The sequence below is a fragment of the Mya arenaria genome, chromosome 5 (assembly GCF_026914265.1).
Source record: "Mya arenaria isolate MELC-2E11 chromosome 5, ASM2691426v1".
In the NCBI taxonomy this organism is placed as follows: Eukaryota; Metazoa; Mollusca; class Bivalvia; order Myida; family Myidae; genus Mya; species Mya arenaria.
In genome coordinates, this window is record NC_069126.1 from 21657157 (window position 1) to 21684314 (window position 27158).

Consider the following 27158-nt stretch of genomic DNA (forward strand, 5'->3'; position numbering starts at 1 on the left):
ATTAATGATTTCACAGTAGCCCCCACTTCACTTTGTGAACGGACGGACGGACATGCGGACGAGCGTGATTCCTCTATATAGCCCGCACTTCACTTTGTGAACGGACGGACGGACATGAGGACGAGCGTGATTCCTCTATATAGCCCCCACTTCACTTTGTGAAGTGGCGTTTAATAATCCGAAATTTGAACATTTCAAAACATGATATTTATTTATTTTCTATAACAAAATAAGAACGATAACGCGAGATAAACATGTTTTTTTTAGTTGTAACACTATGTCATCTAAATGGAAATTCAAGAGTAACAAGTAGTTATACATGTATATTTTAAAATTGAACTTTAAAATAACAGTACATATCTAAAACAACCAGTCAGCTACACCCATAAATAAACAAGAAATCTTGTCTCGTGTCAGGTAAACATATGGTTTACATTCTTGTTAGTACAGGTTTTTAAAATAACAAAGACATGTACACTTGTATGGTTGGTGTTTATGAAATAGAAGTCCAGAAAGGACAAGTTCTGTCACAGTAAAAAGCGATCAAAACAACTAGATGAGGAATGAATGAAATAGCACTGGACCTCACAAGTTACCATTACCACTTCGTATAAACTATTAGCACAAGTTTAAGTGTCATTTTACGGCCGAATACCTACAAATTCTCAGTTGCTAATTAAATCAATGTCATACGATACCTTAAAAATATGCTTCATTAATATTTCATTTTCATAAATAAACAGATAACTGTCATATTAATGTCACAAATGATCAAAGGCACTTCAGTGTCAAGACACTAGTAGAAATACAAATTGAGTATTTAAGATGGACGCACTAAATAATTAAATAAATGGAAAAAGCAAATGCAGAATTAACAACAACACACACAATGTCAATAATAATCATCAACTTGTTAAGTATAATACTAGCATAATACTTTGGTTTCAATTTTATCACAGTCACATGTAAAGAAAGTACTCTTGTCTTTCAATTTGAGAACTCTATTCAACACTGTCATGTACGATCATTGACAATATGATAGTGTTACGAATTTGTTATAATGCATACCATGCATCTTTCATACAGTATACATCTACATAAGTAATGTCGTTATTTGAAGCGGAATGTACTGCTTACAAATTAAATAGATTTATGTTTACAGGTTGACCACAAATCGTGACAAATAAAATTGTCTTACAAATTAAGTTGTCAACATTATCATAAAAGAATCACCTAAATAACACATTGAGGTATCAGATGTAAGATGAGTTTGTCATCTAATCCAGCCATTGACAATAATGCTCTAGTTGGATTCCTGGTGACCAAATATACTTCCGGTATAATCTAAAACTGTACAGCCTGCTGAAAACTTATATGTTACCTAAAGTACTAAAAATACACTACAGATAAACTTATGGCAGTTAGTATTTTGGTTATTTATTTTAACAAAACTCTGACTTGAAATGGCCTGTTTTTCATATTTCAATAACAAATAAGCTTGTTTTTAATATCAATGGTCACCAGAAAACCACAATTCATTTAATTGTACATGGTATACTTTAAGGCATTTCATCCATCATTAATGGAATGTTTTCCATATTTCCATTGGCTGAAAGGTTAGATTTTGATCACTCACTATCATGTCTGTTTCATTTACAATCGTCAAGGTTATGAAAATATCAAATACATGGCTAGAAAAACATTCTATATTCAGTCAATCAGGGTACATACTTGTGCACTTGTTTTTTTTTATTGTAATCACATATTAAATACATTTTTATTCTGTTCACAAATGACTTCCAAATGTGGCCAAGTTTATGTGGGTTACCAGGAATCTGAATAAAGTATGGAATACCTTAAACATACTGAAATAGACAAGAGCTGTGTCTGACAAGGGGAGGTAATAACTTCAAGCATATTTTCATTCCTCTGAAGCACGGCCCGTCCAATGGAACATGCTATTCACCAGATTCTTCCGTCAGCGTATGCTGGGTGTGCCAGTCGGTACGCGTGACGTTTCCACGAGGCTTCAGTTGTGTTGATGATCAGTGTTCGATGCTCAGATTCCTCCTTGTCTCGTAACTTTTGACGCTTCTCTCTGTCAGCCCTTCAAAGAAAAGGATTAAAAAGTTAAGGCCATAATTAAAAAAATGTTTGCTTTAATAAAACAGATTTTTGAACTGCTATTTTTTGCTGCTTCTTCCAACAATGGGCGATTGAATTGTCATAAATATCATCATTTTCCAAATAGTCAGTAAATAATCTGCACTTTTTTTTTTTTCTCAGCTTTTTAGCCTGTCTGCTTCGCAAAGAAGAAAGTTGTGGAATTGTGATAGTCTTGGTGTTGTCTTGGTACTGAAACTTGGTACACATGTTGCTGGAGACAAGAGGCACATGTACAGCAAGGCCCACATCTCTGGCTTAAATAATTCTGCAGTTAATCTCCATGTTTGAATAAAAAACACAGACAAGCCTTGCTGCCCTGATATGAAATTGCAGTCAACTATTTGGAAAGCCAACCTATAAATGACAACTTTATTTTATGGACTATCGTCAGTTATTCATTTTTTGATTATGTTTTTAAAAGTTAGAAAAAAGGCTTTAAACAATATCAGTGATGCTAATACTGAGATGTTATTACTGATATATTTGATGTTCTAAAGCACAAGAATATACGATTGCCTATGACCATTCTATAAATGAGTTAAGTTACTTTTTTTATACCAGTAGTTTAAAAGTAATGGTTTATATAAACATAGTTAGAAAGGAAAACACATAAAATGTTATGGATGGGGTTATTTTTGTTTTGTACAATTTCGGATTGTTATTGTTAAAATTAGAAAATAACGCTTTTATAATTGTTGTGCATTGCATTGTATAAAGTTTTATGAAATTCCATCCAGTATTTTTCAAGTTATCGTCCGGACAAAAGTTTGACAAAAACAAAACACAGAAAAAGGCAATAACTCGGTAGTTTGCTAAAATAGTGTAATGATTCTTGTGCACTGCACTTCCTCTCATTGTGCTTTACCATTGTATGAAGCTCCAATGAATTCCATCCACTACTTTTCAAGTTATACTCCGGACAAAAAAGTAACAAAGGGCAATAACTCAGTAATAAGCAAGAATAGAGTTATGGTTATTGTACACTGCACATCCTCTCATTATGCTCTACCATTGTATGAAGTTTAATCCAATTCCATCCAGTAGTTTTTAAGTTATGCTCCGGACAATGTAAATTGCAACGGACTGACCGACATACCGACCACAGGGTGACTCCAATATACCCCCTTAAAACTTCGTTTGTCGGGGGTATAATAACATTTATCCATGACTTAAGAGTGCACAATCATGAACATGTGGTGGCAATTTTTTTTTGAGGCAATCAATTGTCTAGTATATTTTTATATACAAATGTATTGGCAAAACAAGAGTCAGCAAGAACAGAGGCCTTATCATAAGGCCACTATGAAAATAAGTATTAAATAAGTGTTTACACTTTAGTTTGATTATTTCTGAAAATGAATAATTGAATGAAGTATGTATACATGGACTACAATAGTAGAGGATACATACTGCGCCAGTTTTTCCAGTTCAGCACTGGCTTCATTGTCCACCTTGACCTTGACCTCTGATAACATTATGGCCTGCCCAAAAATCTTTGCCTGAAAACAGTCATTCATATCATAATCAATACATTAATCATTTCATCAATCAATCTTTATGGACATGAATAAAAAGGGCCCAGACATTGACTATTTTAAATTTGTGTCTAATGAGATAAAAAAGAACATGAAAGTTGTCAGTTAACAATGCACCTTTAAAGTACATGATGACCTTATGAACTGATTCCTTGTCTGCCATCACTGACAAGCCCACGCTGTTGTTTCATACCTGTATATACTATATTATATACTGAATATTAACCTCTCCACTGTTAAAGTAGTCCATGGCCTTCTGAACTGACCCCTGGTCACCCATCACTGTCCAGCCCACACCATTGATATTTCGAGTCACTGGGTCCTGGATTATACAGCATGCATTACAGAAATGTATTGATTTATGAAAAACTTTCACGAGAACATCTTGAACAGTTTCAGAATAACGCTAAATTTGAATGTTTTGAAAGAGAATGATGCCAATCAAGGCTGTAATAAAACATCATAGATGAGCTTATAATTACACATATGAGGTTTTGGCAAGCGAAAAATTTATTGAAAATTTTCATCTCACCGTCCCCTGTTAAAAGCCAAGCCTTATTTTATGAGCAGTGATAAACATAGGTAATATCTCTCTAAGAACTTTAATAGTACATTGAATTATCAGCATTGTACAAGTGATTGAGAACACTTATCATTCCTGGATGATAATCAGTTCTTATCTTCAACAAAGGTTCAAATGATGTACTCTCTGACTCAGAGTCGAATACACTCAACATTTAAAAGATTTGGCTTTGACAAAAAGTGGTGATAAATCTGATAAACAGTGAAAAAAATTATACGCACCGCAATCTTTTTTAAATAAAAAAATAACATCTGCTCGACCGCCTTATATTCTGTTTCAAAATCAGGATGAGAATCTATTTGATCTTATGTGGAAGACCTCCTACCTTCATAAGGTTGGTTTCCTCCACATTGCAGTCAGCGTCCATCTCCAACATGGCCTCAAACTTCTGTAGGGTGGCAGTCCCCGGCAAGTTACTGATATACAAACACCGATCACGCATATTGGGAACCTGAAAATTGATACTTTATTGAGAATAAAACATGATTTTTCACACGTAATTGCAAAATGAGCCTATATTATTATAAACAGCTTCTGGTGTAAGATTTCCCATTGACAGTCCATATACCCACATCTGTCATGTTGACTGGGCACCTATGGATTATAAAAGCACTTAACACATCATACATTGTATCACACGTAATTGTAGCACTGGATTGCAAAATGACCCTTTCTTAACTAGGAACCTTGGAGCAACTTTATTCCATGATTCAGATCACAAACCAACCATTAACACTCGCCAGTACCTGAATCTCCAATCATTAATCATACCCCTCAATTCCATCCAACTACCCTACCCATTCAATACAACAAGCTTTCTGCGGGTATTATATGTAAAGGTTTATCAGCCCCAGTGATCATTTTCTACTCAGTCTCATACCATAAACGCTTTCCATCCCCTACACCACCAAATGCCATAAACAACTTTTTTTTCCACACCCACCCAGCTCAATAAGCAATCCAGTACCTGTAGGCAGAAAGAGGCTCCTGTAGAGGGTCCATCAGCTATCATTTTCCTCTCTCCTGCAAACCCTCAACACCATTCAATGCCAACATCTCCCATCAGAAACCCATCCTACACCACTCACTCAACACTGGCAATACCCTATACATCAAACTCAACAAGCTGAACTAAACCTGTAACCAGGAAGGAGAATCTTCTATGTCTGTTCTAGTTATTATTTTCAATTCAATCTTAGATCATACACTCCCTCATGTCTTTAACACCATTATTTACACATCCCCACGGGCTTTCCCTCCGTTAAACCACCTGTCCAACAAACATGCATTCTGATACCTGTAGCCATGATGGAGCATCAGTAGTGGGTCTGTCTGCACCGGTGATCATCTTCCACTCAGTCTCAGACCATACACACTCACCACTGCCTGAAAATGAACAATCATCTCATATTATGTTAATTGTCATGCATTTATCTCATTATATTGGTTCACTTCAGACCATTAACTTTTCACAAGGATGAATTTGTAGGGAACTGATAATGTGGCATTTTAAAAGGTTAAGGCATTACAAAAAACAATAATTCCATTTTTCAGTCCTAAAACTTTTTTGGCACCCGACACTATTTTTTTTATTGCCTGGCGTCAAACTTTCTTCAACCTTTTTTTTCCTTTAGGGAGTTTCTTTTTGGTAGTTTCTTAATTAGGCAAGACCCATGATTGTTTTAAAAAGCTTTTAGTTAATACTGTCCATGACTAAATGATGACAGTTCTTTGTTTGAAAATGACATTCAGATACAGCTTACCCTTAAAAAACACACTAGAGAAAGCAGGACATTTGCCTGATATTATTGAAGGAGAGGCTTGTAACTGATCATTGTTGCTACTCTGTGTCACTTACTATGTCCTTTGGGAAAGCAGGCCATTTGCCTGATATTATTGAAGGAGAGGCTTGTAACTGATCATTGTTGCTACTCTGTGTCACTTACTATGTCCTTTGGGAAAGCAGGCCATTTGCCTGATATTATTGAAGCAGAGGCTTGTAACTGATCATTGTTGCTACTCTGTGTCACTTACTATGTCCTTTGGGAAAGCAGGCCATTTGCCTGATATTATTGAAGGAGAGGCTTGTAACTGATCATTGTTGCTACTCTGTGTCACTTACTATGTCCTTTGGGAAAGCAGGCCATTTGCCTGATATTATTGAAGGAGAGGCTTGTAACTGATCATTGTTGCTACTCTGTGTCACTTACTATGTCCTTTGGGAAAGCAGGCCATTTGCCTGATATTATTGAAGCAGAGGCTTGTAACTGATCATTGTTGCTACTCTGTGTCACTTACTATGGCCTTTGGGAAAGCAGGCCATTTGCCTGATATTATTGAAGGAGAGGCTTGTAACTGATCATTGTTGCTACTCTGTGTCACTTACTATGTCCTTTGGGAAAGCAGGCCATTTGCCTGATATTATTGAAGGAGAGGCTTGTAACTGATCATTGTTGCTACTCTGTGTCACTTACTATGTCCTTTGGGAAAGCAGGCCATTTGCCTGATATTATTGAAGGAGAGGCTTGTAACTGATCATTGTTGCTACTCTGTGTCACTTACTATGTCCTTTGGGAAAGCAGACCATTTGCCTGATATTATTGAAGGAGAGGCTTGTAACTGATCATTGTTGCTACTCTGTGTCACTTACTATGGCCTTTGGGAAAGCAGACCATTTGCCTGATATTATTGAAGCAGAGGCTTGTAACTGATCATTGTTGCTACTCTGTGTCACTAACTATGGCCTTTGGGAAAGCAGGCCATTTGCCTGATATTATTGAAGGAGAGGCTTGTAACTGATCATTGTTGCTACTCTGTGTCACTTACTATGTCCTTTGGGAAAGCAGGCCATTTGCCTGATATTATTGAAGGAGAGGCTTGTAACTGATCATTGTTGCTACTCTGTGTCACTTACTATGTCCTTTGGGAAAGCAGGCCATTTGCCTGATATTATTGAAGCAGAGGCTTGTAACTGATCATTGTTGCTACTCTGTGTCACTTACTATGTCCTTTGGGAAAGCAGGCCATTTGCCTGATATTATTGAAGCAGAGGCTTGTAACTGATCATTGTTGCTACTCTGTGTCACTTACTATGGCCTTTGGGAAAGCAGGCCATTTGCCTGATATTATTGAAGGAGAGGCTTGAAACTGATCATTGTTGCTACTCTGTGTCACTTACTATGTCCTTTGGGAAAGCAGGCCATTTGCCTGATATTGATATTATTGAAGGAGAGGCTTGTAACTGATCATTGTTGCTACTCTGTGTCACTTACTATGTCCTTTGGGAAAGCAGGCCATTTGCCTGATATTATTGAAGGAGAGGCTTGTAACTGATCATTGTTGCTACTTTGTGTCACTTACTATGTCCTTTGGGAAAGCAGGCCATTTGCCTGATATAATTGAAGGAGAGGCTTGTAACTGATCATTGTTGCTACTCTGTGTCACTTACTATGGCCTTTGGGAAAGCAGGCCATTTGCCTGATATTATTGAAGGAGAGGCTTGTAACTGATCATTGTTGCTACTCTGTGTCACTTACTATGTCCTTTGGGAAAGCAGACCATTTGCCTGATATTATTGAAGGAGAGGCTTGTAACTGATCATTGTTGCTACTCTGTGTCACTTACTATGGCCTTTGGGAAAGCAGGCCATTTGCCTGATATTATTGAAGGAGAGGCTTGTAACTGATCATTGTTGCTACTTTGTGTCACTTACTATGTCCTTTGGGAAAGCAGGCCATTTGCCTGATATAATTGAAGGAGAGGCTTGTAACTGATCATTGTTGCTACTCTGTGTCACTTACTATGGCCTTTGGGAAAGCAGGCCATTTGCCTGATATTATTGAAGGAGAGGCTTGTAACTGATCATTGTTGCTACTCTGTGTCACTTACTATGTCCTTTGGGAAAGCAGGCCATTTGCCTGATATTATTGAAGGAGAGGCTTGTAACTGATCATTGTTGCTACTCTGTGTCACTTACTATGTCCTTTGGGAAAGCAGGCCATTTGCCTGATATTATTGAAGGAGAGGCTTGTAACTGATCATTGTTGCTACTCTGTGTCACTTACTATGTCCTTTGGGAAAGCAGGCCATTTGCCTGATATAATTGAAGGAGAGGCTTGTAACTGATCATTGTTGCTACTTTGTGTCACTTACTATGTCCTTTGGGAAAGCAGACCATTTGCCTGATATTATTGAAGGAGAGGCTTGTAACTGATCATTGTTGCTACTCTGTGTCACTTACTATGTCCTTTGGGAAAGCAGGCCATTTGCCTGATATTATTGAAGGAGAGGCTTGTAACTGATCATTGTTGCTACTCTGTGTCACTTACTATGTCCTTTGGGAAAGCAGGCCATTTGCCTGATATTATTGAAGGAGAGGCTTGTAACTGATCATTGTTGCTACTCTGTGTCACTTACTATGGCCTTTGGGAAAGCAGGCCATTTGCCTGATATTATTGAAGGAGAGGCTTGTAACTGATCATTGTTGCTACTCTGTGTCACTTACTATGTCCTTTGGGAAAGCAGGCCATTTGCCTGATATTATTGAAGGAGAGGCTTGTAACTGATCATTGTTGCTACTCTGTGTCACTTACTATGTCCTTTGGGAAAGCAGGCCATTTGCCTGATATTATTGAAGGAGAGGCTTGTAACTGATCATTGTTGCTACTCTGTGTCACTTACTATGTCCTTTGGGAAAGCAGGCCATTTGCCTGATATTATTGAAGGAGAGGCTTGTAACTGATCATTGTTGCTACTCTGTGTCACTTACTATGTCCTTTGGGAAAGCAGGCCATTTGCCTGATATTATTGAAGCAGAGGCTTGTAACTGATCATTGTTGCTACTCTGTGTCACTTACTATGTCCTTTGGGAAAGCAGGCCATTTGCCTGATATTGATATTATTGAAGGAGAGGCTTGTAACTGATCATTGTTGCTACTTTGTGTCACTTACTATGTCCTTTGGGAAAGCAGGCCATTTGCCTGATATAATTGAAGGAGAGGCTTGTAACTGATCATTGTTGCTACTCTGTGTCACTTACTATGGCCTTTGGGAGAGCAGGCCATTTGCCTGATATAATTGAAGGAGAGGCTTGTAACTGATCATTGTTGCTACTCTGTGTCACTTACTATGGCCTTTGGGAAAGCAGACCATTTGCCTGATATTATTGAAGGAGAGGCTTGTAACTGATCATTGTTGCTACTCTGTGTCACTTACTATGGCCTTTGGGAAAGCAGGCCATTTGCCTGATATTATTGAAGGAGAGGCTTGTAACTGATCATTGTTGCTACTCTGTGTCACTTACTATGTCCTTTGGGAAAGCAGGCCATTTGCCTGATATAATTGAAGGAGAGGCTTGTAACTGATCATTGTTGCTACTCTGTGTCACTTACTATGTCCTTTGGGAAAGCAGGCCATTTGCCTGATATTATTGAAGGAGAGGCTTGTAACTGATCATTGTTGCTACTCTGTGTCACTTACTATGTCCTTTGGGAAAGCAGGCCATTTGCCTGATATTATTGAAGGAGAGGCTTGTAACTGATCATTGTTGCTACTCTGTGTCACTTACTATGTCCTTTGGGAAAGCAGGCCATTTGCCTGATATTATTGAAGGAGAGGCTTGTAACTGATCATTGTTGCTACTCTGTGTCACTTACTATGTCCTTTGGGAAAGCAGGCCATTTGCCTGATATTATTGAAGGAGAGGCTTGTAACTGATCATTGTTGCTACTTTGTTTCACTTACTATGTCCTTTGGGAAAGCAGGCCATTTGCCTGATATTATTGAAGGAGAGGCTTGTAACTGATCATTGTTGCTACTCTGTGTCACTTACTATGGCCTTTGGGAAAGCAGGCCATTTGCCTGATATTATTGAAGGAGAGGCTTGTAACTGATCATTGTTGCTACTCTGTGTCACTTACTATGTCCTTTGGGAAAGCAGGCCATTTGCCTGATATTATTGAAGGAGAGGCTTGTAACTGATCATTGTTGCTACTCTGTGTCACTTACTATGTCCTTTGGGAAAGCAGGCCATTTGCCTGATATTATTGAAGGAGAGGCTTGTAACTGATCATTGTTGCTACTCTGTGTCACTTACTATGTCCTTTGGGAAAGCAGGCCATTTGCCTGATATTATTGAAGCAGAGGCTTGTAACTGATCATTGTTGCTACTCTGTGTCACTTACTATGTCCTTTGGGAAAGCAGGCCATTTGCCTGATATTATTGAAGGAGAGGCTTGTAACTGATCATTGTTGCTACTCTGTGTCACTTACTATGGCCTTTGGGAAAGCAGGCCATTTGCCTGATATTATTGAAGGAGAGGCTTGTAACTGATCATTGTTGCTACTCTGTGTCACTTACTATGTCCTTTGGGAAAGCAGGCCATTTGCCTGATATTATTGAAGGAGAGGCTTGTAACTGATCATTGTTGCTACTCTGTGTCACTTACTATGTCTTTTGGGAAAGCAGGCCATTTGCCTGATATAATTGAAGGAGAGGCTTGTAACTGATCATTGTTGCTACTCTGTGTCACTTACTATGGCCTTTGGGAAAGCAGGCCATTTGCCTGATATTATTGAAGCAGAGGCTTGTAACTGATCATTGTTGCTACTCTGTGTCACTTACTATGTCCTTTGGGAAAGCAGGCCATTTGCCTGATATTATTGAAGGAGAGGCTTGTAACTGATCATTGTTGCTACTCTGTGTCACTTACTATGTCCTTTGGGAAAGCAGGCCATTTGCCTGATATTATTGAAGCAGAGGCTTGTAACTGATCATTGTTGCTACTCTGTGTCACTTACTATGGCCTTTGGGAAAGCAGGCCATTTGCCTGATATTATTGAAGCAGAGGCTTGTAACTGATCATTGTTGCTACTCTGTGTCACTTACTATGGCCTTTGGGAAAGCAGGCCATTTGCCTGATATTATTGAAGGAGAGGCTTGTAACTGATCATTGTTGCTACTCTGTGTCACTTACTATGGCCTTTGGGAAAGCAGGCCATTTGCCTGATATTATTGAAGGAGAGGCTTGTAACTGATTATTGTTGCTACTCTGTGTCACTTACTATGGCCTTTGGGAAAGCAGACCATTTGCCTGATATTATTGAAGGAGAGGCTTGTAACTGATTATTGTTGCTACTCTGTGTCACTTACTATGGCCTTTGGGAAAGCAGACCATTTGCCTGATATTATTGAAGGAGAGGCTTGTAACTGATCATTGTTGCTACTCTGTGTCACTTACTATGTCCTTTGGGAAAGCAGGCCATTTGCCTGATATTATTGAAGGAGAGGCTTGTAACTGATCATTGTTGCTACTCTGTGTCACTTACTATGTCCTTTGGGAAAGCAGGCCATTTGCCTGATATTATTGAAGGAGAGGCTTGTAACTGATTATTGTTGCTACTCTGTGTCACTTACTATGGCCTTTGGGAAAGCAGGCCATTTGCCTGATATTGATATTATTGAAGGAGAGGCTTGTAACTGATCATTGTTGCTACTTTGTGTCACTTACTATGTCCTTTGGGAAAGCAGGCCATTTGCCTGATATTATTGAAGCAGAGGCTTGTAACTGATCATTGTTGCTACTCTGTGTCACTTACTATGTCCTTTGGGAAAGCAGGCCATTTGCCTGATATTATTGAAGGAGAGGCTTGTAACTGATTATTGTTGCTACTTTGTGTCACTTACTATGTCCTTTGGGAAAGCAGGCCATTTGCCTGATATTATTGAAGGAGAGGCTTGTAACTGATCATTGTTGCTACTCTGTGTCACTTACTATGGCCTTTGGGAAAGCAGGCCATTTGCCTGATATTATTGAAGGAGAGGCTTGTAACTGATCATTGTTGCTACTCTGTGTCACTTACTATGTCCTTTGGGAAAGCAGGCCATTTGCCTGATATTATTGAAGGAGAGGCTTGTAACTGATCATTGTTGCTACTCTGTGTCACTTACTATGTCCTTTGGGAAAGCAGGCCATTTGCCTGATATTATTGAAGGAGAGGCTTGTAACTGATCATTGTTGCTACTTTGTTTCACTTACTATGTCCTTTGGGAAAGCAGGCCATTTGCCTGATATTATTGAAGGAGAGGCTTGTAACTGATCATTGTTGCTACTCTGTGTCACTTACTATGTCCTTTGGGAAAGCAGGCCATTTGCCTGATATTGATATTATTGAAGGAGAGGCTTGTAACTGATCATTGTTGCTACTCTGTGTCACTTACTATGTCCTTTGGGAAAGCAGGCCATTTGCCTGATATTATTGAAGGAGAGGCTTGAAACTGATCATTGTTGCTACTCTGTGTCACTTACTATGTCCTTTGGGAAAGCAGGCCATTTGCCTGATATTATTGAAGCAGAGGCTTGTAACTGATCATTGTTGCTACTCTGTGTCACTTACTATGGCCTTTGGGAAAGCAGGCCATTTGCCTGATATTATTGAAGGAGAGGCTTGTAACTGATCATTGTTGCTACTCTGTGTCACTTACTATGGCCTTTGGGAAAGCAGGCCATTTGCCTGATATTATTGAAGGAGAGGCTTGTAACTGATTATTGTTGCTACTCTGTGTCACTTACTATGGCCTTTGGGAAAGCAGACCATTTGCCTGATATTATTGAAGGAGAGGCTTGTAACTGATCATTGTTGCTACTCTGTGTCACTTACTATGTCCTTTGGGAAAGCAGGCCATTTGCCTGATATTATTGAAGGAGAGGCTTGTAACTGATCATTGTTGCTACTCTGTGTCACTTACTATGTCCTTTGGGAAAGCAGGCCATTTGCCTGATATTATTGAAGGAGAGGCTTGTAACTGATTATTGTTGCTACTCTGTGTCACTTACTATGGCCTTTGGGAAAGCAGGCCATTTGCCTGATATTATTTGAAGGAGAGGCTTGTAACTGATCATTGTTGCTACTCTGTGTCACTTACTATGTCCTTTGGGAAAGCAGGCCATTTGCCTGATATTATTGAAGGAGAGGCTTGTAACTGATCATTGTTGCTACTTTGTTTCACTTACTATGTCCTTTGGGAAAGCAGGCCATTTGCCTGATATTATTGAAGCAGAGGCTTGTAACTGATCATTGTTGCTACTCTGTGTCACTTACTATGTCCTTTGGGAAAGCAGGCCATTTGCCTGATATTATTGAAGGAGAGGCTTGTAACTGATCATTGTTGCTACTCTGTGTCACTTACTATGTCCTTTGGGAAAGCAGGCCATTTGCCTGATATTATTGAAGGAGAGGCTTGTAACTGATCATTGTTGCTACTCTGTGTCACTTACTATGGCCTTTGGGAAAGCAGGCCATTTGCCTGATATTATTGAAGGAGAGGCTTGTAACTGATCATTGTTGCTACTCTGTGTCACTTACTATGGCCTTTGAGAAAGCAGGAAATCTTCATAATGTTATTGAAGTCGAGGTAGGGCAAGCGGTCCTGTATAAAATCTGTCTGTATACATCGGCTATCCATGGCCTGGCCAACACATCCTGAGAGAAACACAACATGAAGTTGTTAGAAACATATGGATTTGTCACAATGGATAAAACTCTATGAATAATGAATGAAAATAGTTGTATTAAGAACTTTTTAGACTTGTATTATTTTGTTGAGTATCTGCCAGTAGTTGTTTCAATGGTATTTATTCATAAAATTTAGTAACATAACTCAATATGAACAAAGTTATGATAATCATTGCTGACATAAATCTGTATGCGAGTTCCTTTAAACAAGGTTTTGGAATCCTGTCAGTTATAATGTAGTTTAGCCTTGAATAGATACAGGTACAGAAGCAGGGTTTTTTTAATGGACATTTAACGGCCTCTTCCCTACAGAAAAATAAGCTTATTTTTCCCCCTAAAAATTTAGTGATCTCACCAGTATGTCCTCCCATGTCTGTCAGGTTGACTAGAAGTCCATCAGGAAGGTTGGCAGGAAAATCACAACAGCCAACCTTCACCTTGTCAAACTCAAACTGCACCTTGTAACCTGCATGAATGTAAAAGGAATAATGTTTGGAATGTCAAGTCCTGGTCCATACCTTATTTTGCTGCCATCTAGAAAGGCCAAAGCTGCAAATCAAGCCATTCAAGTCTATACAAAATAAAAAGAAACAACACCTGGCTGGCATTTGTAAAATGGCAAGAGGACATTTAACAGGTGAAGACCATTTTGACAGGAGGTCATATGTTAGATCTTAGCATGGGTGAACTATTGTAACTTGTACTCAAACTGTACCTTTGGGATATTCTTCTAAAAGAAACAAATAAATCAGTCACATCTCTAGTTCATAGGATATCTAGAATTCTGTAGATTTAAATAAATATGTTATAAGACCCATTTTTAAATGGGAAATAATACAAGTAGGACTGATATACACAGATTATTATCTTCCACAATTGTATTTAATAAAGTGTGCTTAAGCACATAACTGATAACTGATTAAGAAATGATAGAGTATAATACAAGGTGAACTTGGTTGTTATTAGTTTTAAATTAAAGGGCTGTCACACTTGAATTAAGAGTGTGATGAAGTTGGTTGAGATATAATGCTCATAAATACTGAAAACAAGTTTCAATAAAATTGGATAGAAGTGTTTAAGTTAGAGAGCAGAGAAAGACAATTTGGTCAAATTCCACAATTCAAGGACCATTACTCAACAGTGAATCGTGAGATTTGGCTGTTGATCATATTCAGTCAATATATTATGCCAATGAACATTGTTACCAAGTTTGGTAAAGATAGAATTACAAATGCATGAGTTAGACTGCGGACATGAAAGTATGACACTGCGGTGACTGCCGCAGCCTGACAACATGATCTCTGCATGTCTGCCATGATACCTGAGATAATTATATGTTCATGTTTCAAACCCTTAAGGCCAGTTATACTAGTTTCTCGAACAATATCACAACATTACCTAAACTCTTAGCCAGCTGTGAGTATATTTCGTTGATGGGGCCCTCATCCAGCTTTTCAGTCTGGTTGTAGATGTGTAGAGTTGTGAGAGGAGACTTGCCTGCCACCAACCCACACACTGACATCAGCCCAATCTTGCCTATAAAAAAACATTTATATGGTGCAATTTTCAGGCTGGTTGTAGATGTGCAGAGTTGTGAGAAGAGATACCGGTAAGCTTAAAACTGTTATCAGCCCTTTCTAGCCTAGAATACAAGGAATATTACGTTCATTGTTTCTCAGAGTCTTTTTGTACATGAAACTAAAATTCTGAAAAAAGAAAGCTAATATTGGTAGTATATAAATTCTCATGTTTTTGGTCAAATTTTTAATACATAATTTCTGGTTGGAATGTCTTAAATTATCAATAAGCTATTTAACCAGATGGGTAAGGACATATCGATAAAATAAATGTCTGCTAAATTTTTTATATGGGTTTGAAACAACATGAGTTTTATAAATATTCAAATAACAAAACCTTACCAATACTCACAGCAAAAGTGGCAGTATTGTTGTGAGTTTTTTTCCAAACATGAGACATTCTATGCCATACTTACCAATGGAAGTCAGTTAGTCAGTTTAAAATTACAGTATTACATACTTACCAATGTTGTTTGCACTGATGTTGAGACTGTGTAATTTGGACTTGGAAGTGAATAGCTTTGCTAGGGTCTTAGCTCCATCATCTCCTAGCTAAAAACAGAACAGAAATAAACAATATTTTAGACAACCTTCAGTTCTGCAAACAGAATGGCCAAAGCAGGGTAATGGGACTAAAACCCCTTTGAAAATTGTACCCAAAGTCATTTGTAATAATTTCAAGGTATTTCCTACTGTTTTTGCACATGTCGAAGCAAAAACAAAATTTACAAATGTACAATAAGACAAAGTTAAAAGCTCTCCATCCCCATAAGAACCCATGGTGTTGGAAATTGGAGAACGGAACGTAGTCAATAGAACAACACATACAAATATTTTAATCAGACATGATTTATTTTCATACTCCATGTTCTTTGTCAATATGTGCTGAACATCTTTATCATGTTATTTAAAACTCCCCCAGTGCATGACAATGTCACATCCCAGACATGACACCTATACTGTATGTGCATATATGCAGTGATTAACCTTTAGGTGTGAGCTTGACCTTGGACGTAGGGACATGGATATTGCAGGCAACAAGTCAACAAATACAGCATGTTATTTAAAATCCACCTATGCAAGACAAACTTACAGCCAAGACCACCTTTACTGTGTGTGTATAATTATATACAATATATCATTATGATTAACCTCTAAAAGTGACCTTGACCTTTGTGACGTCCCTGAAAAAGTAACAACCCAGACACACAAAAAATGACAGAAGAATGGATAGATGCACAGACAGATGATTTTAATATAACCACCTTTTGGGGCTTTTAAAACTTTTCTAACATAAAATTCAGACCTATGCCTCACCCTATTATTTGATAGATCTAAGACACCCAGTGTCTGTGACTTGCATTTCAAAATGGCCTCCACCAAGGTTGTGACCCCTGCATCTGTAATCCGATTGGCTGACAGTTTGAGCATGCTCAGTGGTAGGCCATTCCTGAATGCGTCACAGAGGGGGATCAGGTCAGAGTCATCTAGAGAGCAGCCACCTATACTTAAGGTTTGCAACTTGTTTGTCTTTGGATTTGCTGAAATGATAGGAAAAACATTATTGTTGTACAGTTACTTTAATGCATTTTAAATGTAAGGGGAGAATAGCATATGATAGATGAATGCAACTAAAAATCTCAAAAACACACAATTATGTTAAAAACTAGAGCCATCACAGGAAGATAAGGGAATATGCTGTATGTAAATATAAACAACATTCCATTATGATTAATCTCTAAGTGTGACCTTGACCTTGAATGATAGTTATTTTAATGCATTTTAAATGTAAGGGGAGAATAGCATATGATAGTTGAATGCAACTAAAAAACTCCAAAACACACAATTATATTAAAAACTAGAGCCATCACAGGAAGATAAGGGAATATGCTGTATGTAAATATATAAACAACATTCCATTATGATTACTCTCTAAGTGTGACCTTGACCTTGAATGATAGTTACTTTAATGCATTTTAAATGTAAGGGGAGAATAGCATATGATAGATGAATGCAACTAAAAATCTCAAAAACACACAATTATGTTAAAAACTAGAGCCATCACAGGAAGATAAGGGAATATGCTGTATGTAAATATAAAAAAAAACATTTCATTATGATTAATCTCTAAGTGTGACCTTGACCTTGAATGATAGTTACTTTAATGCATTTTTAATGTAAGGGGAGAAATAGCATATGATAGATGAATGCAACTAAAAACTCCAAAACACACAATTATGTTAAAAACTAGAGCCATCACAGGAAGATAAGGGAATATGCTGTATGTAAATATATAAACAACATTCCATTATGATTAATCTCTAAGTGTGACCTTGACCTTGAATGATAGTTACTTTAATGCATTTTAAATATAAGGGGAGAATAGCATATGATAGATGAATGCAACTAAAAAACTCCAAAACACACAATTATGTTAAAAACTAGAGCCATCACAGGAAGATAAGGGAATATGCTGTATGTAAATATATAAACAACATTCCATTATGATTAATCTCTAAGTGTGACCTTGACCTTGAATGATAGCATATTTGAAAGGGTTGCAATTTGAAGGCATGTTATTATTAAAGTATATACTGTAAGCAAGTAAAGAAAGTTTGAACTTAATATCTTAAACAGTGTTTAAGTTGTTAACAAAACCATTACAATTGTCATTGTTTCTTAGTATACAAATATAAATCTGACAATATTTAAGCATAAGTAACATAACATTTTACAGAAGAGAAATTGATACTGTGAGGAAGTTTAGAAAGTATGAATTTTATTTCTCCCACCTCAGATATGTAGATACCAAAATTTAACCATGCTAGAAATTCTTATCTTGTCCACGGGCAAAGATAGAACAAGTACCTGTATGGAACTCCTTTTTTTATTGTCATCACACAATTACCTCCCTTGTTGAAGACTGTCGTCTGTAACATTATGGAAACCTTGTCTTGTGGCAATATTTAGAACGCTAATTAATTATTTCTCACTTCAAATGACACCGCAAAAAAGTTTTCAAGCACCATTCAAGAAATAATGCTGCACTCTATCAGAACTATTTAAAGACCGATTTGACAGTTAACATATAATCTCAATCACTGTGTGCATATCAATGACAACCACGAATTATGAAATATCCATACGCAATTATTTTCACTACACACAAAAGAGTCCCAGCAAAAAAATTACATTTTTTCTTTATTTTGTTTATCTGAGGTGAAAGAAAAAGCATCTATCATGGCCGCTCGTGTAAGTTAGGTTCATCCCAACCCTTGTGCAGGGTGTTTTGCGGAAACTCGGTAAACCTCGTTTCCACAAAACACCATACGCTCAGGGAAGGATGAACCTATCTTACACTCTCGGCAATGGAAGATACTTAAAATCATGAATGACTTATAAGTTATTAACAAAAATCATACAAAAATGGGGACAGACACACAGTCATTCAGTTACTATAGGGCACCCACAACATTTTGCGGAGCTCTTATTAACTGTACAACATTGTATTTTATTTGCAGAAATGAGGCTCTTTAAGTAACTTAAAACCAAAATAGGAAACATACCAACAACATGTTTGATGACATCAACAGAAGACAGTTTCAAGCCATCTAGAACAACAGTTGTGATACTGGAACTCGCTCCTGAGATATACTGGCCTGCAAAAAACAGAATTACAGATAACGTAAATGAAAAATATTGTTCAGCCTATTATTTTACTCAGTCAAGAACTAAAGCTATTGTTAAACAATGTGAACTGAAAAAGAGAAGAACTCTATAAGCTATGCTTTCGTTCCAATCCATTTCAATATTATAGACAACTTGTGTGTGTGTGTATATTCAGTGTAGTTTGTTTGTATATGTTGAATAAAATATGTATAAATCAAATATATTCAGGAAAATTTTGATTTAAATAAAATGCTGTGATTTATATCTTAATCAAAGTTACCTATTTCAGCCACTTCCTCGTGTAGTATTGGACAGAGTCTAATGTTCAGGTAATGAAGATTTGGGAACAACTTTACTTTAGGTGATAGTCCATCTCCTTCATTCAGGCCATAACAAAGCTTTCTAAGGTTGCTAGGGGTGTCTCCATCTATGGAAAAAGTATATGTTAAATATTGAATAATTTTCCATATATATAAAATGCAATGGAAAGTAGCAATTCATTGCTTCCCATTGCTTAAACAATACTTAAAGGTTCTTGACATTTTTACACCTGAAATGATGCCAAACTACATGATTTGATTTGATAGCATTTGATTCCATGCATTATATAGAGGATCTCAAATGAGTGTTTATTTTGTATCAAATTTATTAAACAAGTTCATTTAAAAGTGATAAAAACGAGGGGTCATATACTGGTCATGCCCAAACTTCATGTCAAATTTGATGACCATAGGTCCAGGAATTTTTGAACAAGCTTTGGTCTTCTGTCGGACCGACTGACATGTGCAAAGCAATATACCCCCTCTTCTTCGAGGGGGCATAAAAACTGACAAACCTGAGGTAATGCTAGCCACACAGTCCAAACAGTCTGTTGTAAGATCCTTGTTGGATGTCAAGTCAATCTCCACCAGGTTGAGTAGTTTCCCTCTGCAACTCTTCTCCAAGGAGGTAAGAAAACCATCCATAAGGTTGGAGTCATTCAGGCTCAATACTTGAAGCTTGGATGGGGAAGCACATGATGTAAAATCTAAAAGATAGAGAAAAAGATGTAACAGAACAGGATATGACTGTATTTTTTACATCTATTTGTTCCATCGTTATATAAATCACAGTTTTTTTCATTGTACTTGAAGCTAAATATTATTAATATACAGCTTCAGATGTTAAGAAAAAATGTTACTGACCACCAGTAAGGGATGAAGACTTGCAGCGGACACTGTCCAGACTTAGATTGGTCAGGCATGGATGGGAAGCTGCCATGATAACAAAGCCTGCCAACTGACCCAAACTGTCCATCTGCAATGCACAATAGACTATTACAGTTAGACTGGCCAGTGACAACACTAGCAGCTTTGCAGCAAACATTGCCAAGAGTGAAGATTAGATTGGTCTGATATGGTGAATTGCTGATATGGCATCCCGGCTGGTTAGGATGGTTCTTATACAACAAAACAATGGAAGCAAGACAGAAATATCACCTGTGCTACAGTGAATTTGAGCGTGTACAGTGGTTGAGCTAGAACAGGAAGTTTTTGCCACTAATAATAAAGCTAACCTGTGCTCCTATGAGGGTGAGCTTATAAAGAAATGGTTTGCCACAAATAATAAAGCTAACCTGTGCTCCTGTGAGGTTGAGCTCACACAGTGAAGTATTGCCATATAGTCCTTTCTGTAACTCAGAGATTGTTGTTCCAGTCAGCTCACATCGACTCAGACAAACACTTGACAGGCAGCAATCAGTCTAAAGAGAAGTCACAGTTCATAATAATGTTAAATTAGATTCTGTATGCTGAACTAATGAATCTCATTGATTAAGTCTTTTGCAGCAAACTTAACAATTTCAACGAATGAAACTTCTTCAATGAATTTTAACAAAATTCTTAAATTGAGGCCAGTACATATACATGTATATACAATATGTCATGATTAATGTATGTATATACAATATGTCATGATTAATGTATGTATATACAATATGTCATGATTAATGTATGTATATACAATATGTCATGATTAATGTATGTATATACAATATGTCATGATTAATGTGATGACTGATGTTAAATTTATGCTTTCATTGAAACTGTTTGAAATTTGAACCTTTAACAGCCTAACACTCTTTTTTTCAACACAGAAATAGCCAGATATTTTTTACCAGTAAAACTTATTTGATAATACCTTAAGCAAGCATTGCGCCATTGCCTTTCCAAAGCCAGCCTTATCTGAGACATCATTCCTGCTCATATCAAAGTCAGTAATACTGGAATTCTCCAGCAATCCTTCTATCAGCAGTCGACAGTCTGTCATTCCTATACTCTCGCACCTAAAACAGGAGCCATGTCTGTCATTCCTATACTTTGCACCTAAAACAGGAGCCATGTCTGTCATTCCTATACTTTGCACCTAAAACAGGAAAAATGTCTGCCATTCCTATACTCTAGCACCTAAAACTGGAGAAATGTCTGTCATTCCTATACTCTCGCACATAAAACGGGAGCCATGTCTGTCATTCCTATACTCTCGCACATAAAACAGGAGAAATGTCTGTCATTCCTATACTCTTGCAACTAAAACAGGAGCCATGTCTGTCATTCCTATACTATGCACGTAAAACAGGAGAAATGTCTGTCATTCCTATACTCTCGCACCTAAAACTGGAGAAATGTCTGCCATTCCTATACTCTAGCACCTAAAACTGGAGAAATGTCTGTCATTCCTATACTCTCGCACATAAAACAGGAGCCATGTCTGTCATTCCTATACTCTCGCACATAAAACGGGAGCCATGTCTGTCATTCCTATACTTTGCACCTAAAACAGGAGAAATGTCTGTCATTCCTATACTCTTGCAACTAAAACAGGAGCCATGTCTGTCATTCCTATACTTTGCACCTAAAACAGGAGAAATGTCTGTCATTCCTATACTATCCCACCTGAAACAGAAGAAATGTCTGTCATTCCTATACTCTCGCACCTAAATCAGGAGGACTGCATTTCATTCCTATATTCTCCCACTTAAAACAGGAGAAATGTCTGTAATTCCTGTACTCTCAAACCTAAAACAGGAGAAATGTCTGTAATTCCTGTACTCTCAAACCTAAAACAGGAGAAATGTCTGTAATTCCGGTACTCTCAAACCTAAAACAGGAGAAATGTCTGTAATTCCTGTACTCTCAAACCTAAAACAGGAGAAATGTCTGTAATTCCTGTACTCTCAAACCTAAAACAGGAGAAATGTCTGTAATTCCGGTACTCTCAAACCTAAAACAGGAGAAATGTCTGTAATTCCTGTACTCTCAAACCTAAAACAGGAGAAATGTCTGTAATTCCTGCACTCTCAAACCTAAAACAGGAGAAATGTCTGTAATTCCTGTACTCTCAAACCTAAAACAGGAGAAATGTCTGTAATTCCGGTACTCTCAAACCTAAAACAGGAGCCATGTCTGTCACTCCTGTACTCTCAAACCTAAAACAGGGGAAATGTCTGTAATTCCTGTACTCTCAAACTTAAAACAGGAGAAATTTCTGTAATTCCTATACCCTCAAACCTAAAACAGGAGCCATGTCTGTCACTCCTGTACTCTCAAACCTAAAACAGGGGAAATGTCTGTAATTCCGGTACTCTCAAACCTAAAACAGGAGAAATGTCTGTAATTCCTGTACTCTCAAACCTAATCCAGGAGCCATGTCTTTCATTCCTATACGCTCAAACCCAAACAGAAGCATTCCTATAATCTTGCATGGGAAACAGGAGCAATGTCTGTCATTCCTATACATTTGCACTGGTCAGAAACAGGAGCCATGTCTGTTATTATAATCCCATCCATAAAACAATGCAATGTCTATGGGCAATGTATGTCATTCCTCTACTCCACACCTTAAACAGGAGCCTTGTCTGCCATTTCGGTTATCTCCTACCTAAAACAGGAGCAATGTCTATGAGCAATGTCTGTCATTACTCTACTCTCACACCTGAAGTAGGTGCAATGTCTGTCATTCCTCTACTCTCACACCTGAAGTAGGTGCAATGTCTGTCATTCCTCTACCCTCACACAGATATACACATCCATTTTTATAACCATCATGCAACACTCTAGAAGAAACCTGATTTGTATCACCAGATATTTTGCCTTAATGTGATTCTTGTATTTCGGACCCAAAATCCATAACACATACATAAGTTTCTTTTGAATATACTGAACGGTAATGGCCAAGGTTAAAGTGTTTGCACTCGGAAGCTGATGTCAATGACACAAAGGCCATCCAAATACCATGACTGATTATATTAAAAAGAAACATAGTAACTTTGTTTATACAAAATGACAGTACCTTAACGTTTTGAGAGCGTTGTTTGCTTTTAAGGCAGGCCCAACTTTTCTTGAGAAGAAGTCCTTCCCCAGATAGTTACTGGACACATCTAGGTACTGTAATGTCTTGTTCTCCGTCAACAGCTTACCAATACACTCCTATGATGTTTACACAATATCTTTACAATCAACAGTGAAAGGCAGAAATAGGAATTGTTGTAAAAATAATACAAGATAGCAAGTGGTAGGCTAGTGTTGTTAGAATAGCAAAGTGCAGTTGATATACAAGGCATACTTGGCTTCAAGCTCCATGAAGGGCACATGTGAGTTTTGCAAGCCAGAAATATAAGTTTCCTTTGGGTACTCCTGTTTACCCCCCAAAAGGCACAACCACTGTCATAACTCTCCAACAACATTTGTTCACGAGAATAATAAAATTATTATTAGGCTGTAAGTACTTGTTTCAAAATTACTACAAAATTGTAAAATCAAAATGTTTTCCCTCAGTCACAGAGTAAAATAACTGAAAATTGTTCACAGTTCTAAAATCTTACTGCAGTGTCTGTGTCTGATTTGTTATCGGCCAGATTCAGACTGAGAATGGAGGTATTGTAACACATGGCCAAACACAGGGCTCGCAAACACTGGGGACCCATTTGGTTGAAGGACAGGTCAAGGTCCTGTAAAAACACAACAGAACATTGATCAGCATTGATAAAGCATAACATGCTCATTATTGTAAAAACAAAACTATAAACCAAAATGAAAATGACATGTGTTACATATAATTGAAATCAAATTTTGTTTAACTCAAAAGGGGGAGAATGTATTTTATATTTTTTTTTCAGGTAGGACAACAAATAATAAAGATGTAATCACCACTTTAGGATTATTCAAAGGTTATTCATTAACTTTTTATTTATTTTTTTAATTTGAATGTTATACTTTTTATGTTTTAATCTAACACACCATTGTCTTTATTATTGAACACAGAAATGTTCTTGTTTTCAATCCCAACCTGAAAGCAGCATTTAAAAAACAACCTTACCTTAAGATTCTCAAACTTGTTGAGCAAGGTCATGAGGTCAAAGTGTCGAGGCAGGGCCCTGGGGAGGTGCAACTTGGTCACATTCCTGGTCACATGTTTATACACGCTCTCAGGCTTCATCTGTAAGCCACAGTAAGGACATGTTTATAATATGTAAAACCTTTCTGCCAGTCCAATCTGGTAAATTTTGAGAGGATCTGGTAAAGAAAATGAATTTTTTAGGGTAGGGATTGGAACCATCCAAAATTTCACTAGAAAGATAGCCATATGTGATTACCAGCAAGTTCTTACATGTTGAAGAAACAGACAACACAGGTTTTATTAAAATGCCTGACCAATCAGCCAAGTCTGGTAAAATTTAAGCTGGACCAATAAAAACTTTTACAAAAGAAAAACAATAAAAATAATGGCAATTAAGATTTCATTCTTTAAAAATGAAATCTTGCAGTCCTATGCGATACTTATCTACCATAACTATTTAGTTCAAGGCATTCAGGTCAATAGAAGCAGAATCAGTCCTAAAAATACAAGCAAAAGTTAAGAAACTTATATATATCACAATTCTTACCAGCAAACACGCAGACTTGAGAGCACAATCAAACTTCAGTTGCTCCTTTGGTCCTTCATCAATAAGCTTTTCTTCTACAGGAACTTCTGCCTGGCTCTCAGTGAGCTTCTCTGAAGTGTTTGTGCTTGGCTCTGGCTTTTGGTTTAACTTCGGTTCAATAGGAGTAGCTGTTGAGGAAGTGACTGCTACTGGTGCCTTTGTACTGGTTTTCTCATCTGAAAACAAAGTACCGGGTATTATATTTATTTATACCAACTTGCTAACAAAGGGCTGCAGAGCAAATACAAATACTGGTCTGTTATTGTTTGACAGTAGAAAAGGGGGCATAACACAGCAATTATTTAAGCCAGAGTAGCTGTACATGATCACTAAATGTGCATATTGTTTCTTACATCATTAGCAGTTGAATATCATTTTTTGGAGTAATAGCCAAGGTTAATGTTTTTCCACCATTGCGGGCAACACAACTGACATGGACACAAAGGCTTACACAATACATTGACTTTTTTTCTTCCAAAAACAGATGAGCTAAAACAACAAGGGATGGGTAATACAACAAACATAAATTAATTGGATGAACATTAAGATGAATGAAAACAGAAAAAATGGTGCATGTTGGTCAAGAGCATTATACTACAATATGCATAAATTTTATGCCAGAGGTTCAGGAAAAATGCATCCAATAAAGACATCAAAACAAGAATCCAGCCAGTTGCTCTGGTAATTGAAGAATACAAGACACTTTTGAATGACATACAGAAAACTAATATGAGAATAATGCAAAAATAATAGAATCAAGGAAGACGATTTTTCAAAATTTAAATCTATGGCTATTGTAAGATCTTTATTAATTCGCCATCTGGCAATATTTGCGATGAAGCCCAAAGTTAAAGTTGACTTGTTCATTCAGGAATTTTGATTGGAATTGCTACTATTCCATTGATTACATGTATTTACTTGTCCCAGGCTTTAAGTAAGTGAGTTTATTGGAATAATGTATTTCTAGAAGAGATAGGTGTACCTGTACTATGGGGGATTTTTTCTTCTGCTGGAGGAACTTGTGGGTTTTTCTCCGCTGCTGAAGGAACCTTTGACATTTTCTCGTCTGCTGGAGGAACCTTCGAGGTTTTCTGTGTGTCTGCTAAAGTCTCCCCTCCACTGTTGTTAGATTTATTTGGAGCTCCACTTGTCTTTGGTTTGCTTGGCCCACTGCCCATCTAACAAAGAAAAAATAAATAATAATAATATAAATGAAAATATTCCCATAGAATGAATTCACATATATTTGTTATTTTTTTTTTACACTTTTCAGGTAATTAGGTAATTTATGTTGAATATCTGATTTTTCTTTTCTTTCCATAGATGTTGTTAATAACAGTTTATACAAGGAAACATTTTCAACACTTAAACTAGCTAAAGAACTTCAGCAACAAGTTTTATAGTGCTAATTTGGACCTGTTTTTTAAGAAATCTGTTAATCAATGACATTGTTTAAATTTTTAATGTTTCAATTATATAATCATTGTTAGAAGCATTAACCACTGACATTTTCATAATATATCTAATTAACTATCAATACAGCTTGCTGATATCTGTTATTATTCACAATATTGCCAAAGATGAACTTCCTTTATATTCCTATCAGAGCTATACTTAAATTTTTTACTTGTTATCAACATTGTCTATTTTGTCCTGATGATCACACGCATGAATACATGTATTTTGTTAACTTGTATATATTTGTATGACAAGATGCCTTGTTGCATATATGTCGAAATAAACTTCTGTTCTCTTCAACTTATTTGGACCTATTTATGTCCCGACTTTTAAAGTTATGGAAGCCTAGTGAGAACTACACATGAACTAAACATCTAATTCTGAAAACTCTCAATAATATACTTCTATATGATATTTAATACAGTCAAATATTTTTCATAGTTCACTTTGTTTGCTTATTACTATGAAATATTATAGAATTTATAATATGCTTCTGAATCACTTATGATCCATAATACTTTTATGTTCATACTTGTATGTTTATGTCATGTTTTTAATTCTATCAACTTCATTAGTTTTGCCTCTTAACGACAGGCTGTCGTTAAACAGTGTATGACAGTGACGGCACTACCTTTCTATGATTGTTTTTAATCTACTGATAAGGATGAAGTGCCAAAACAATTACATATGAAAGT

General features: G+C 37.0%; 1 protein-coding gene across 1 annotated transcript; it reads right to left on the bottom strand.

The window, feature by feature from the left end:
* Nucleotides 1-475: 475 nt before the first annotated feature.
* On the bottom strand, nt 476-27158 carry LOC128233605 (uncharacterized). Its single transcript, XM_052947358.1, has 22 exons — nt 27149-27158; nt 25988-26183; nt 24967-25181; nt 24399-24518; nt 23905-24030; nt 23373-23509; nt 21222-21366; nt 20659-20784; nt 20228-20339; nt 19879-20070; nt 19324-19470; nt 18941-19033; nt 16692-16915; nt 15839-15926; nt 15196-15333; nt 14153-14263; nt 13648-13764; nt 5582-5670; nt 4610-4735; nt 3928-4023; nt 3577-3665; nt 476-2107 (listed from the first exon to the last, which is right to left on the bottom strand). The coding sequence occupies exons 2-22, from the start codon at nt 26181-26183 to the stop codon at nt 1963-1965; spliced, it is 2832 nt and encodes a 943-aa protein (XP_052803318.1). The 5' UTR covers nt 27149-27158; the 3' UTR covers nt 476-1962.